The sequence below is a fragment of the Alexandromys fortis genome, unplaced genomic scaffold (genome assembly GCF_014885135.2).
Source record: "Alexandromys fortis isolate MF-2015 unplaced genomic scaffold, M_Fortis_MF-2015_v1.1 scaffold_195, whole genome shotgun sequence".
Lineage (NCBI taxonomy): Eukaryota > Metazoa > Chordata > Mammalia > Rodentia > Cricetidae > Alexandromys > Alexandromys fortis.
In genome coordinates this window covers 1422732-1437916 of record NW_026068105.1, presented here as the reverse complement: position 1 = coordinate 1437916, position 15185 = coordinate 1422732, and the positions used below count along the sequence as shown (strand labels likewise).

Sequence of the window (15185 nt, the reverse complement as noted above, 5' to 3'; positions counted from 1 at the left end):
GGGAGGCGGGGAGGAGGTGCAAATCTTTTTCAATAAAAAATTATATTAACAAAATATATATAATAAATCTCTCCTCCCCCCCCAAAAAAACCCTTCATTTCATATTTTACTCATTTCAATTCATTTGAATTCAACAGTTGAGGATTTATGGTATTTTCAATGAGTTATATTGCTTTAATTTTTCATGTTCCTAGTATTTCTATGTTACAATTTGGGTATATTTTGGTTTGGATCTATCTTTCAGCTTTATTTGGGGGATCTTCTTAGTGGGTACCCTTGTCTTTAGTGCTTAATCCCCAGCACCACTCAGAGAAAATAAAAAACTCCTGTGATGGCAATGATACCAAACCATAAAAGATATAAAAATGTTCTTAATTTATTAAATTCATTACATCCACAATGACCATAAAATGAAAACAATATAACTAATGTAGTGTACTATGAAGTTAAAATTATTCAGGTTAAATGTAGAAAGAGTGAGTGGATGAGATAAAGGGAAGGCGCAGGAAGAAGAAAAAGGGGTACAGGGTTAAATAAATGAAAGCTAAAAAGAAGAGTAGAGAAAATTATTATAATAAAGGGGAAGATGAGATTACAAAATGGAAATTAAAAAGGTAAATAGAAAAATTCCCCAATATTAAAGAAGTTTTTGATCAAAATTGGGTAAATGAATAAAAGGTAGGAAGATAAAAGCTTTAAAACAACAAGATAAAGTCAAGATATGACTCATAATACAATAGAAAGGAAAAGTGGAGGGGGAAACACAGATAGCAGCCGAGAAAGACAATCTGTCTAATAATCAAAAAGGGTGTAAACAAAAGTAGATAAATGCATAATGGGGAATAAAAAGTCAAAACAAGTATTTTCAAAAAGAGGACAAAGTGGGGCTTAGAGAGATGGTTCAGTGGTTAAGAGCACTGGCTATTCCAGGGGACTGGGGTTCAATCCCAGCACCTACATGGCAGCTCACAACTGTCTGTAACTCCAGTTTCAGGCAGGAGAGACGTCAATGTACACTAAAAAAAATATGTCTTGCTCTTTCCCCTTCTCTCCCTTCACTGTAGCGCACGCTGCAATAAACCTCGCCAAGTGGGTTTTGTTGTGTCTTGCGTCCTCCTTTCGTCTCCGAGAAGAAGAAGAACATGCAGCGGAGAAGAAGAAGAACGCTGACCAAGATGAAAACATTCCAGAAACCACAGGACTCCAGTAGTGCCCTAAAATGCACTAGGATGGCGCTGTCGCAGGGAGCCAGCACCCGGACCCGGACGATATCCAGCCTCTCAAGCCGTGTCTGCTGCGCCAAGCCGTGTGCAAACACAACCACCGATCAGTAAGGCGTGGCGGCCTCCTGCCTCGAGGAGCTGAGGCGCAAAGCTTGCAAAGTACTGGCCATTGATGAGTCCCTGACACCAGTCACCCTGGCCCTGGCAGAGAACAATTCAATAGTGGACGATGACGACTACTTCCTTTATCTCCCTTCCAATACCAAGTTTGTGGCATTGGCCTGTAATGAGAAGGGGGTGTATAACAACTCAGCCTGGGTTTCCCAAGAGTCCATTGATGCCGATGAGACAGTGGAACCAGGGTGAAGTGGAAGGATTTGGCCAGGATGCTGAAAAAGGACCTGTCCAAACTCATCCTGCTCTCAGAAGAGGACCTCCAAGTGCTCATTGACATCCCGTGTTCAGAACTGGCTCAGGAGCTTTGCCAAAGCTGTGACACTGTCCAAAGGGTCCAGAACGCGCTCCAGCGGGAGCTTGACGGGAGAGGAGACCCGCCAGTTGAAGCAGATGCTAGAACTGTATCTCTAGGCTAAGGAGGGCGCCATCTTCTCCAACCAGGAAGAGCCCAAAGCCGCCCTCGGTGGAGACGTGGGTGCGGTGGACACGGGCATCAGCAAAGAGACGGCTTCTGAAATGGCACTTACAGGTCCTCACTGTGCTGAAGGAGAAGCCTGCCCGAGAGCTGTGCTTATCTAATCAGGATTTGGAGCTGGTCTCCAAGAAGGACCCCAGAGCCCTGGCTGTTGCCTTGAACGGGGACATAAAGAAAGCAGAGACAGTCCAGCGGGCCTGCAGCAAGGAGCTCGCCCTGCACCTGCAGCAAGTGCAGAGGTTGCATTCCCTCAGGAATGTCTCGGTGAGGAGGATCCACTGCCTGAGGAACAGCAGAGCCCCAAACGCGCCAGACAAGACCCCAAGTAGCTCCACCTGAAGCACGCTTTGCTGAGGAAGCCCTTGGTTTTGTTAGCAGTGAACAACCTCCCTTCCCACTGTACTGCCTCTGCGCTGCTCTACCTCCTGCCTTCCAGGATGCTGTTGTAGCAGAGGTGGCCACGCCCTCCAGAAAGGCCGCTCCAGTCCACACATGTCCTTCTATGTAGGGGAAGCCCCCCAGCCAATCACCTTGCTTGTAGGGCGTGGTCCCCTGAGGATATTTCTTACTAATAAATATTCCTGGTGTGCTCCCTGAAAAAAAATATGTCTTAAAAATGACAGAGTGAAAAGCAGTAAATATAAAGGGGGAAATACAAGACATAAAAAGAATAAAAGGGGTCTACAGAAATGGCTCAGCAGTTAAGAGGGCACCTTGCTGTTAATCATGAGGGCAGAGCAAGAATTTAGATCCCAGTATCATGTCTGGTGTTTCACAAACACTTGCAACTCCAGCTCCAAGGGATGAGACACACTCTTCTGGTCTATAAGGGCACAGCAACACACATATTCGTACATTTACATAGACACAGATATACATACATGCACACATGTTCCTACATTTACATAGACACAGATATACATACATGTTCCTACATTTATATAGACACAGATGCACACATGTTCCTACAGTTACATAGACACAGATATACATATATATGCACACATATAAGCAAAATTTAAAAAAAACTGAAAAATTTTGGAGAAGCTTCTTTCTGGGATCTTAAAAATTGCAGACCCCCCAAGTATATGTAGTAAGGGGTGGGGATGTTCATGGGACATAAACTCGTGGCTTTCCTTTGGGTTATGTTGGTGCTGGGACTGTATGACAAACATGTCTGATGTTTGCCAGAGCTATCGCCAGTTTAATAATTCCCCTTCTTTTTACACCAGGAGCCTCTGCTAGCTACCCTCAGCTTTGTAGTCTGCAGGCTGGGAAGGTTCTCCCACCTTGAGACTCCACAGCTCATGCCTCCTGTGGTTAAGTGTAGAAGTGCCTTGGGAGTGAGAGAACCTTCCACAGAACTGATGTCTAGACAGGCAGGCCTATCATTTTATTTTCAAAATCCACTAAATATTAGTAACCTGTTGGAGGGATGAGGCTGTGGGTGTTAAGTGGTCCAGTGGCTATTTAGTTCTTGGAGTTCACTACCAAAGTGAATTCCGTGGCAGATAGGTGGTTTCAGAAGCTGTCCCGCTCACTAACCTGAGGGTCGGGGATATTAAGTCCCATATTCACTCTTAATTCATGAGCTTGGCTTCCACATAACCAAGAGCACAGCTAGCTGTCTCTGTACACTTTACTGCCCAGCCAACCCTCCTGCCAGCCTAAACTTAGCATGCCAGTGTGCAGCCTTTCTGTGCCCCACAATTGCCTCCCAGGGATTTCCTTTATCACAGAACTGTGGTGAGCTGATCAGACTTGACTTTTGATTGTTCCCTGTTCTGAGTGAGTCCCCCCAAGGGTAGCTCAGTTGTAAATGCTAGATTTCCTTTCAAGCCACAACCATTTGCATCAAGGTCTGCTTCTCCATGGATGACTCAGGCTACCAAAGCCACTCTCTGTGCAGTATTTGCAACTTGGTTTGTGGCTTGTGAGGGTTGTGGCTCATCTGGTGGATAGAACTGACAGTGTGGTTCCATCACCATCCCCTTTCTTTTAGATGAGCCTCTGCTTCCCCACCCTATGAGGAGCCAGCCATGTGGAAGACGCTGTGTTCGACTTGGCATATGTCTTTTCACAACATTGTGATTCTTCTCCTCTGTCCTTTCAGACCTGCAAAATGGTTCTGTGGGGAGCTGGAGAGATGGATCATAGGTTAAGAATTCTTGCTCTTTCAGAGGAGCCAAGCTTGGTTCCTACCACCCACAATGCTTGCCTCATCACTGTCTGTAACTCTAGCTCCAGGGGCCCATTGCCCTCTTCTGGCCTTTGCAAGCAACTGCATGCACATAACAGCCATGAAACAAGCACATTTCTAATTAAAAATAAAAATACAACATATTTAAAATTGTGGATCATTGTGTAAATGTACTTGCTAGGGAGCCTGATGAGCTAAGTTCAAGCCCCATGCTAGGAGAGAAGCTATCCCCACAACTTGTCCTCTGACCTCCACAATACATCATGCATGTCTCCCCCAATGTACAAATGAATATATGAAAAAATAAATTAAAGAAAAAAATAAAAGACAAAGGTAAGAGGAGGAAGAATAAGGAGCAGAAAAAGATGGAAAGAGAGAGAATGGGGTAAGAAGAAAGAACTCTGCTGCATGGCTGGATTTACGTATATTTTATTTCAGTGCTGGGGATTCACCTCAAGGCCTGCATACGTTACAAAAGACCTCTACCACTGAGCTAAGTCTCCAGCCTTGAGATTTGTCTTTAACATCAAGTCTATTAATTACAAAAGTAATGCCTTCAGAAGGCACAAAACATTAAGTAGAACATTAAGTATTACAAAGAACCGTTCTCTCTATTCCCATACTTGTCAAAGGAATAACCACTCTTAGCAGTTTTATATTCCATTAATTTGGGGGGTGAAATGTACACAATTTTACAGACAAATTGAATATATGCATATCTACATACACAGTTTTGAAATTATTCGCTTAAGTTTATACCCCCGAGGACTTTCATTCAAAGACATGGTTTCATGTAGTCTGGGCTGTCCTTGAACATGCTATGTAACCCAGGCTGGCCTTCTTGTCTTCACCTTTCAAGTGTTGGAGTTACAGTCATGTGCCTATGCTGTTTGAGTTCCTAATGTGACTTGTTTTGTCAGACTCTTACCAAAAGACAAAGGTAGTTGTAAGATGGAGACTGTGCCTTTGTTTCCCAGCCACCCACACCTGAATAATCACACAGAAACTATATTAGTTACAACACTGTTTGGCCAGTGGCTCAGGCATATTCCTAGATAGCTCTTATATCTTGAATTAACCCATTTCTATTAATCTAATATCGCCACAAGGCTGTGGGTTCTCAGTAAGATCCTGGTGCCTTTCTCCTTCAGCAGCTACATGGCATCTACCCAACTCTGCCTTCTTTTCCCCTTCATTTGTTTTCCTGCCTAGCTCTATTCTGCCTTGCCATAGGCCAAAGCAGCTTCTTTATTAACCAATGGTAATAAAACACATTCACAGCATACAGAGGGTAATCCCACATCAGTAGTAGAGAATACAATAGGAGAAATACTCAGAAAACAGCAAATTCATCTTTGAAAAACACCACAAAATTTGACACATAATAAACATTCAATATGTGTTAAGTAGTGAAAAAGAATGAAGAGCTGGAAGAAGGTGGGGCAGACTACAAAAATAATTCTCAGGACAATTGTGGTCTCCTTACTGAGAGTTACCATCTTCCAAGACAGCTGGGAATGATGCACAATACTGGCTAAGGACAAGTGTAATCTCTTCCAGAAGCTCGTTGCCTTTGGCATGCACAGAGTTTAGAGGCAGAGTAGCACCACCTCTAGAATAGCCAGGAAATCTAGGAGTTCAGAGCCTCAAGAACTATAAAGAGGGCAGCAAGTGGAAAAAATGCCTACGAAGTTAAAGTCACAAACCTGAGGTTCCAGGAATCCAAAGGGACTTTATCATGATCACAAAATGAGTTAAATAGCTTCCAGGTAGAATTCTAAGTTTCAGTAGTTCATCTTACTTTCTGGTGATGCACACCGTATTCATTCTGATTTTTCTGACTTTGTGCTATTTTCCTTACCTACCAGGCATTTTCTCCATTGTCTTATCTAATACTGTGTGGAAATTAAAGGATAGAAACTGGCTTATAAAGATTGATATTGGGCTAAGAAAGATGCTGTCAGTAATGAACCAGTCTTAGGAATCCATGTACAAATACAATCATACTTGAGAGTAATTAAAAGTTCAAGAAGGTTGTTGACGTGGGGAAGTGAAGAGCTCTCTTAAGGGGTCTGGAGTGAACTATGACAGTTGATGAAATTATAATGCAAATTATTTCCCTCTTTACTGTTTTGGAGAACTAATCAAATACATCCATGTAATCCTGTATTCTTAAAGTCACTGTGCCTGCACACGTGTATATAATGTGAGTTCATTCATGTATGTGTGTCACAAGGGAGAAAAACCTAGGGCCTTGAACATGCTAGTCAAGTACTTTAACAGAGAGCCATTCCCTAGCCATTATATCTTCACTAATTTCAAGCTTATTCTTTCTATACGGGCCCAGTAAATACTATACCTCCTTCATAAAACCTTTCCTTCATTATGAATTATAAATTTACGTAAAATCATCACCATAAGATAAAACATGTATATTCTCTCTAATTTCAGAGAGGGAGAGGGAGAGAGGGAGAGGGAGAGGGAGGGGGGAGAGAGATTCTGTTGTTTCTCTGCATGGTTTGGGTGTTGAAAAGTCTATCTGACAGTGTTGCTAATCACAATTCCCCTGAATACCATCTTTCTAGATTAGAAGGCTCTTATGACAGAATAAAAGACATATTGTACTATGTGTATGGAATATTGCTGGGGCTATTTGCATTAAGGTGCCTCTGCCTGCTGCATCCTATCTAGTGGACGGATGGATTTATAGAAGAAACAGCAATCGCAGGGGCTTATTTCATATTTGTATCCTCCACAAAATTTAACACATTTGGAAAATAATACTCTGCAAGTTTTAGGGATGATTCAAGATGGAAAAAGTCTTCATGCAGTCAGCTCTGGGGCTCTCCTTGAAAACTACCAGTGGAGTCCAGGCTTACTCATTTTTAAAGCTTCTGTCTTACTAAATGTATCTGTATGTAAATGATCCGTGTCATTGCCGTGAAAAAGAAAAAAAAATCTTCTGTTACGGCAACAGATGCCTGTAGTAGCTTTTCTAATATTTTTTGTTTTCAATTTTAAAGACAAGGTTTCTCTTTTGTAATAGCCCTTCCCTGGCTGTCCTGGAACTTGCTTTGTAGATCAGGCTGGCTTCGAACTCACTGAGATCCACCTGCCTCTGCTTCCCGAGTGCTGGTATTAAAGACATATGCCACTATCGCTCAGTTAGCTTTTCTACTCTTTAAGTATAAGGTATAATGTTTCCCCATTCCCTTGAGTCTCAAAAGATAAAATGGAGCCGGGCAGTGGTGGCGCACGCCTTTAATTCCAGCACTTGGGAGGCAGACGCAGAAGGATCTCTGTGAGTATGAGGCCAGCCTGGTCTACAAGAGCTAGTTCCAGGACAGGCTCCAAAGCTACAGAGAAACCCTGTCTCGAAAAACCAAAACCAAACAAACAAACAAAAAGGATAAAATGGTTTGAGAGGAGGGTTCCTTAGACCCCTTCCCAAATAATGCAAGCTATTTCTGTTTGCTGTCCTGTGTTGCCCCGCAGAATTCAATGGCAAGACCTTATTGCTGAAGACACCACACACTGGTACTGATTTGGAGGCTTCCTTTATGCTGGCTAGCTTTTGCAGTGTTGGAAGGTGCCATAAGCAGTTCTGCCCAGCAACAAACCAATGCAAACTCCAATAATGACCCATCTGGTTAGGTATGCCCATTGGTTCAATAGTGGCATGGCTATTTTAGGAGTAACCATACATTTTCTGATTGATTAACGCACAATCCACAGGTGGGGATGCTGGGACTGTAAACCTAGCCAAGAACTCATGACTGGGGAGGGCCTGGGCCCTAGGGAAGAACCTACTAATATTGGTTTGTTAAACTGACATAGAATCACATTGTCATCTAAATATACGTCTTCATACCTATATGTAAGTGTAGCTCTTAGTCCTTATCTGAAAAGCTTCTCTTTGCAGTTAATGGCAAGTAATAAAAAGACTCACATTGGATCTGATCAAAGTGCAAAAAAATAAGTTCCTGTGACTGTGGAGTATTAGGCTCTAAATGGGACACACAGAGACACACACACACACCCTCCATGCTGCAAGGCTCAGAGAATATCACAGAGAAGGTAGGAAAATAAAGGACAGACGCCAGAGTCAGAGGACGATGATCAGCACACCCAGGAGCTCACTGCAGCTGTGGCCACCTACACAAGGACCCCACACATTTCATCATGCCAAGGGGAAGGGCTCATCAGGCCACAGCTCTTCACTGAGGGACTCCTAACAGGGAAGGGTGGCAGAGGGAAGGGGGGGGTCACTTCAGTTATGCAACTACTCATAAATTGCTTAACCACCTTCCACCTTTACTCATGCAGGCAAGCCTATTAACCTCAGAGGGTCACGCACAAACCATGAAAGTAGGAAGTAAATTTGTAGGAACTAAGTGCTTTAGTGGGAGAATGGGAGATGAGACAGTTTAATGGGACAAGGACTAAAATTCATTATACACATGCATAAAACTGGCAAATAAAAATTAATTTTTCAAAATGACAAAATTGGTGTTCCCTCCCTGCCTTGTCTAATAACCTGTGCCACTAGCCCATTGGATTCAGGAAGCTGCCCCATTTCTACTTCTTGCTCTACAAATGTATCTAGTTTAAAACAAGGCAAAATGATAGATACAAATTACCTGCTTTCTCCAATCCTATACTATGACTTCACATGTCTTTTTTCCCCTATAAACTTCTGGGCAATGGGCCTTCTAACTTGGTGTGGTGGCTCACTTGAGAAGCTGATGCAGAGGACTGAAATGAGTTCCAGGGTAACTAGGAGGAGTATATAGTGCGAGACCCCGTTTCAAATAAAAATGATCCATGCCACGTGCAACTTCTCTACCCAACCCTATCCTGCACTTCCTTCTCCAGGACCTAGCCCAATGGCCAATCCTCCTCTCTCTGTTCCCTCCCAACCCATCAGTTCTAGTCTGGCTCCACATTCAGTACCCTGGCCTAGTCCAACTAACCCCTAGGCTTTGTCAGGCCCGTCTCGTGCCACATCCAGCCTTGCCGCCCACCAGATCTCCTCCTAACACTCCAGGCTTGGACCAGGACACATACCCTGTACATCAGTCCAGACCCCTCTGCCCACCTGACTTTATTCCATTAAGCCATTTCCAACCTCTAGGCCCAACCCACATAACACATCCTCTCTTCCAATCCTATAGAAATGTTTGACTTAATGTGACCTTTGTCATTATGAGGATACAATCTTAACTTTGTAAATATTTAGCCTTTTACATTTTTCCCATTTTTAGTTTTTTTTTATAATTTCATATGTGAGTATAATGTATTTTTGTCACCTCTCCCCTCCTTCCCCATTCTAGGTCTTCCTGTACCCCCAGTCCTTCTTAAATCCATATTCTCATTCTCTATATGTGTATGTCGGGCTGACTACTTAGGCACAGACAACTTACTCGAGGGCTAGTCTCTGAAGGAAACTGACCCTCCCTCTCCCTTAGCAGTCTCTGACTCCCATAGCTCTTCACCTACGCATAGGGTCTTGGAGCCCTTCACCTAGCCATGCTGGAATGTCAACTAGATACCTAACCTTTCTGTTGTTAGGATCTCACTATGGAGCCTAGGCTGGGCTTGAACTTGCAATCTTCCTGCCTGAGCTTCTGAGTGCTGTGATTACAGGTGTGAGCCACTTTGACTAACTTAGTTAACATTTACTGAACACCATCTGTTTTCTTGTCTTTCCCCTAGATACCCTCATTACTAATGGACCTCTTTCTAAGTACTTCCTAATGATTTGTACTAGTATATTTACAGAGAAAAATACAGTTTGAAGAGTAAGATTCAGACCCTGATCAACTGCTCATAAAAATCCCTTTCCCACAGAATTATCCTCTAGAATGGGTACTCCTGGATTGACTCCAGCCAATCATTTTAAACAATCCATATCTTTTTCTCACCTATTTGGATAATTATGTATCCTTCTACTGATTTCAGCTCTGCTATATATATTCTAATGCTCAAAATTTGAGGTCAGAAAATTATAGCTACTCTGTGTGATCCTTCATTTTGCATTCAACATTATTGCACACTGCTCTGCCCTCACTGTGTGCCCGATTATAAAGGTTGAGAAGTCAGCCTGAAATACAGTAGAAGCATGCTTGTTAAAAGACAAAGCACAAGTGAAGTAAGAAACGGCACCGCAGTTTACACAGAAACACATAATGGCATTCCATCCCAACAAAGCAATTTCTCCTTGCTGTTATTTAGAACCTTTATTGTAGCACACAAGCTGTAGGGTGACGTCACTGTTAGGCTACTCTACATTTAAAGAAGCAGTAAGGGTTATATCAATATCGACGATAAATATTCCATTCACATTTCTATTAAAACACTACTACAGAAGTCCCTAGGCTTCAAGACTTAATCACATTATGCACAGTTCCCTCTCTCTGGCTGGTAATAAGCACTCTCGAGCTTTTGAAACCAAAAGACACCACTTTGTTAGCAGAGCAGCAATTTCTGTTGCAGGCTTGCAATCAGGTCTTTATGCTGAATTCAGTCCTGCTTCAATCTATCAAAGCGGCTTTCGACTACGGACTTCTTACACTAAGCCTTTACTTTCCATTCCGTGTACTGGTCTGTAAAAGAAACAAATGGCCACCTGGCCACTGGTAAGCTGCCAATGGAGCATAGCTGTATTGTGATTAAAAATGACTGTGTGTGCCATGTCGGCCTGCTGAGCTGGCAGATGGATCACAGAAGGCTGAGATCTCCACTACCTGAAGTCACACCAGGACATTTTCATCCCCCTTGAGATTCAAAGATACTCAAAATGGTAGCATTAGTACACTAGCAGGTATAAGTAATAGAAATGCAATTGGATTAACATGTAGAATCTCCTACGTGTTACATATACATACTAGGGACATTCACAATTGAGTTTTCAATTCAAGCCTCATATTGACTTCAAGTAGTCAGGAAGCAGTATTGTCTTCATTTAACAAGTAAGGATACTAAAGCTCAGAGAGATTAAGTTATCTTGATTACATAGTCAATAATAGATCTAGAATTTGAGCCAAACCTAGCAAGACCCAGGTCCCATGTTCCTTTTCTACTATAGGATTTCTCTTAGCAACGAGAGACAAGCTGCCTATTACCTGCTTCTGCTCCTGTTCATATCTAAAGAAAGCAGGAGTCTATTGGTAATTTCATTTACTTTGCCATTTTGCCTAGGTTTAGCCTGCCCTAAATTTCTCCTTTTTTTCAAGACCGGGTTTCTCTTTGTAAGAGCCATAGCTATCCTAGAACTAGCTCTGTAGACCAGGATGGCCTTGAACTCACAAAGATCTGTCTCTTTCTCCCAAGTGCTGGATTAAAGGCAAGCGCCACCACCAATCAGCTCCGTTTTTTACCTGCAGCTTTTCTTACAAAATCCAACATGGCTATCCTGTTGCCTGCCTTCCCACTTTGCCCATAACAATGAGTTACTAGAATGTCTCAAGCTTACACACTGGACAAATCAGTGCATCACACGGCCTTTGTACTCTAAAATCCTTGAAGTCATTTTCACTTAAGTCTAGGAGTATTAGGTTTTCACTTCTGCTGAGGACAGAGGAAAGAGCACCACCACAAGTATCTGTAAGATGACAATCTACCAACTTGTGAAAGATCAGAGATTCAAGAAAGAAAACAAGGTGGGAAGACAGCTGCCTTCGCCTGATGCAGTTCTACTCACACAGGGACGAGCCGGTCGGGGTTCTTAGGCCAATGGGGAGACATCTGGCACCTTGTGGCACTGGGCATGTGAGCCTTATTATAAGGCAGTATGTGGTGAAGACTTGGAGAAAGAAAACCAGAATGAGCCATGTGCTATTGAAGGACAGAAAGGAAGAAATGGAGCGGGTGAGGAGTGTGCCAATGGTGGAGGCCTGCTTGCCACCTGGGGCCATGGCGAAGTCATTCTGTGTTCCCATCAAACACAAGACCTATTTACACAGGAGACATACAAGATTCTATCCAGATTTTGGTATCAGGTATATTTCATGACCAGAGGTGAGAAAAGCATTATATAAGCAATCAAAATAAAGAGAGGCAATCCAACTCCAAGGAATGTGGAAAGTGCTTCAACAGATGCTCCTGCCTCACTAGGCATAAGAGAATTCATCCCAAAGACAAGACACACATGTCAATAATGTGGCAAGTCCTTTTCCCATCACACAAATCAAGATCACCACAGAATCTATGCCGGTGAGAAACCTTACAGGTGTCACCAGATGCTCAACTCTTAGAAATCATTAGAAAATTCATGTAATGGGTACACTTCATAAAATTTCCTAGTATATCACCCAGCAATTCATCGTACCAATTCTCCATACATTGACCAAGTTATTGCACAGATTAAAATCCTCCAATTACTTTTCAAAGTTTAGTCAATATTTAGAAAGTTCTAGAGTTCTTATAAATTTAGAAACAATGTATCCCGATTTGAACTTTATAGTCATCAAACATTTGTTGTAAACTGAATTATTTGTGCATCCATTTTGGTGACATAACTATTCAAACATCAAATATTACAAATATGTAAATATACCTCATAAGAACATTATTTCCCTGCAATTATTTCCAATTCCACATAGAAACAGCTTGTCTTTAACTTCAAAGTATCTTCCTTCTGTGCCTTTGCAATCAAAATGTTAAACATTTAAAAAAAGAAGGAAATCAACTTCACTAGGCATGATGATATATATCTTAATCCCAGTACTCAGGAAGCAGAGGCAGATGGATTGATACCAAATCCAAAGTCAGCCTGGTGTTTGTGGCAAGACTGTCTCAACCGACCTCCCTAATCCTGGAAGAAAAAAAAGAGAACTTAATTTTATCCCAAGTTTCCTATATGCAGCCTAGAACACAGCCTCTCCTGGTACTCATCACAAGAACTGTAGTTTACAGTGGAGGTGTTTCAATCCTTCATACAGGACCTGCATACGCTCATCGCCTAAAGCATCACCACTGAGATCAAGGTCTCTCCAATGGTGGTTAATACAGAATGCAATGCACACATCCTGACAACACAGTCTGGTCGGGTAACAGGTCTACAACATGCCAATATATAATAGAGAAGAGGATGTCATTGTCTCGGCTGCTCCGGGACACTCTAGGAGTCATTTAGAAAAAGATACTAAAAAAAAAAAAAAAAAAAAAATACTAGAAAAAACTCTGAGTGCCATGTGAAAAAGACCATTTGGGCAGGGAACAGCAGAGATTCAAGGTCAGGGATGCTTTACTCCCTCCACAGGAGCTGGTTCTTCTCCCTCTCTCCCCCTTCCCTCCCGCCCCTCCCTCTCTTCCTCTCTCCCACTCCCACTCTGCTTCCTCTAGAGATTCAATCACCAGGACAACAAACAAACAAACAAAAACAGAAAAACAACTTAATTTTAGCAGCTGCTGTAACATCATGAACTCTATCTGTGCCTATACTGTTCCTGATACTCATGTCAGATCTGGTAACTGCCAGGCTGTTTGAATCCTTCACAGATCCATTTTAGTCTCAAAGCTCCAATGGTATTATGAATTAGCAGCAGAAGTACTGCCAGGCTCTGGGTAGAGATGAGGACCCGGGCAAGATGCTTACAACAAGCTGCAGAAAGGGGACAGTCCAGGGTTGGAGAGATGGCTCAGCAGTTAGGATCACTGGCTACTCTTTTCAAAGGGCTTGGGTTCAGTTCCCAGTACCCACATGGCAGCTCACAACCATTTGTAACTCGAGTTCCAGGAGATCCTACACACTCACACAGATATACGTGCAGGCAAAATACCAGCACACATAAAAAATAAACACAAAAGAAAACAGAAAAGGGACACTCAGAAAGCCTGGAGAAATGGAAACATAGGGCAGCTAGTAAGGAAGGCAGCAGAGAGTCCAACTGACTCCCAAAGGTTAAAGCCCAGGAAAAAGCCCAGGACAAGAACTTACACAAGACTCTCAGTGGCGTCTTTTCTGTGCAGCAGACCTGCACAAAGATGTTGGGCCACTGTATCTCCAAGGGCATTGCCTAAACCAAATAGCTCTTTTAAAGTCTGACTTGCAAGAAGAGAGCATTTGTGAGATGGTATGTGCTCAAGCTACCCAGAGAAAACAAAAAAATCTGTTATTACAGTTATTTTGAATTTTTGAGAACCAAATCTCCCTGCTTCTTCTCTTGAATTCTACTTCCTACCTCAACTTCCCAAAGAATCCCCTTGTGAGGTCTCCAGCACACAGGGGGTTTCTCCCACAGTTCAGCTGATCTTTATTATATAAATGTCCCTAAGGGCAGCCTTGTAATTTGAAGAACTTGTGATAACATCATTCAAATCTAGCCCCATATCCAACATCTGTAGCTATTCTTTTTTATTATATAAAAGAATTGTAAATTTAAATATACTTTGACCATATTATTCCCGTCCTAAATCATCCCAGATCCCTAACTACAAAAATTTAAGTTCTTTCTCAAAAAAACAAAAGCCCAATACAACAAAATTCCCCCCAAAACAAAATAATACATTCAAAACAAAACAAAAAAAACTGTAACCAAGTAAAAGCACATAAAAAACTGTTGAGTTGATTTATATGTTGGCCAACTACTCCTTAACATGAAATCTGTTCTGGAGTAGTTGCTATAGCCAGTATCGCTATTGGAGAAAACTGATTTTCCCTCTCCCAGCAGGTGTAAATGGCAGGTCAGTTGCTAACCTTTACTGATACTGGTCAAACTGGGTGGCTGCATGTAGAAGAACCAAAATAGATCCACGATTATTACCCTGCACAAAAATTAATTCTAAATGGATCAAAGACCTCAACATAAAACTGGGTACACTGTTCTACCTAAAGCAATCTATAGATTCAATGCAATCCCCATCAAAATTCTGCACAGATCTGGAGAAGACAATAATCAACTTTATATGGAAAAACAAAAAAACCCAGGATAGCCAAAACAATCTTATACAATAAAGGAACGTCTGGAGGCATTACCATCCCTGACTTCAAACTCTATTACAGAGCTACAGTATTGAAAACAGCTTGGTATTGGCAGAAAAACAGAGAAGTCGACCAATGGAACCGTATAGAAGACCCTGACTTTAATCCACAAACCTATGAGCACCT

At 42.2% G+C, this 15185-nt stretch overlaps 1 protein-coding gene and 1 pseudogene across 11 annotated transcripts in view; one reads left to right on the top strand and one right to left on the bottom strand.

Annotated features, from left to right (window-relative positions):
• The window catches only part of Vsig1 (V-set and immunoglobulin domain containing 1), a 165054-nt gene that overhangs the window by 87013 nt on the left and 62856 nt on the right, over positions 1 to 15185 (bottom strand). For 5 of the 11 annotated variants that reach the window (XM_050124025.1, XM_050124027.1, XM_050124026.1 and 2 more), the window contains one exon: positions 11778 to 11879. The exons of the other annotated variants lie outside the window; for them this stretch is intronic. In XM_050124025.1, coding sequence (XP_049979982.1) covers positions 11778 to 11879 — 102 coding nt within the window. The remainder of the gene's footprint in view (positions 1 to 11777; positions 11880 to 15185) is intronic. 11 annotated transcript variants of the gene reach the window in all.
• On the top strand, positions 1230 to 2463 carry LOC126489650 (DNA fragmentation factor subunit alpha-like; annotated as a pseudogene).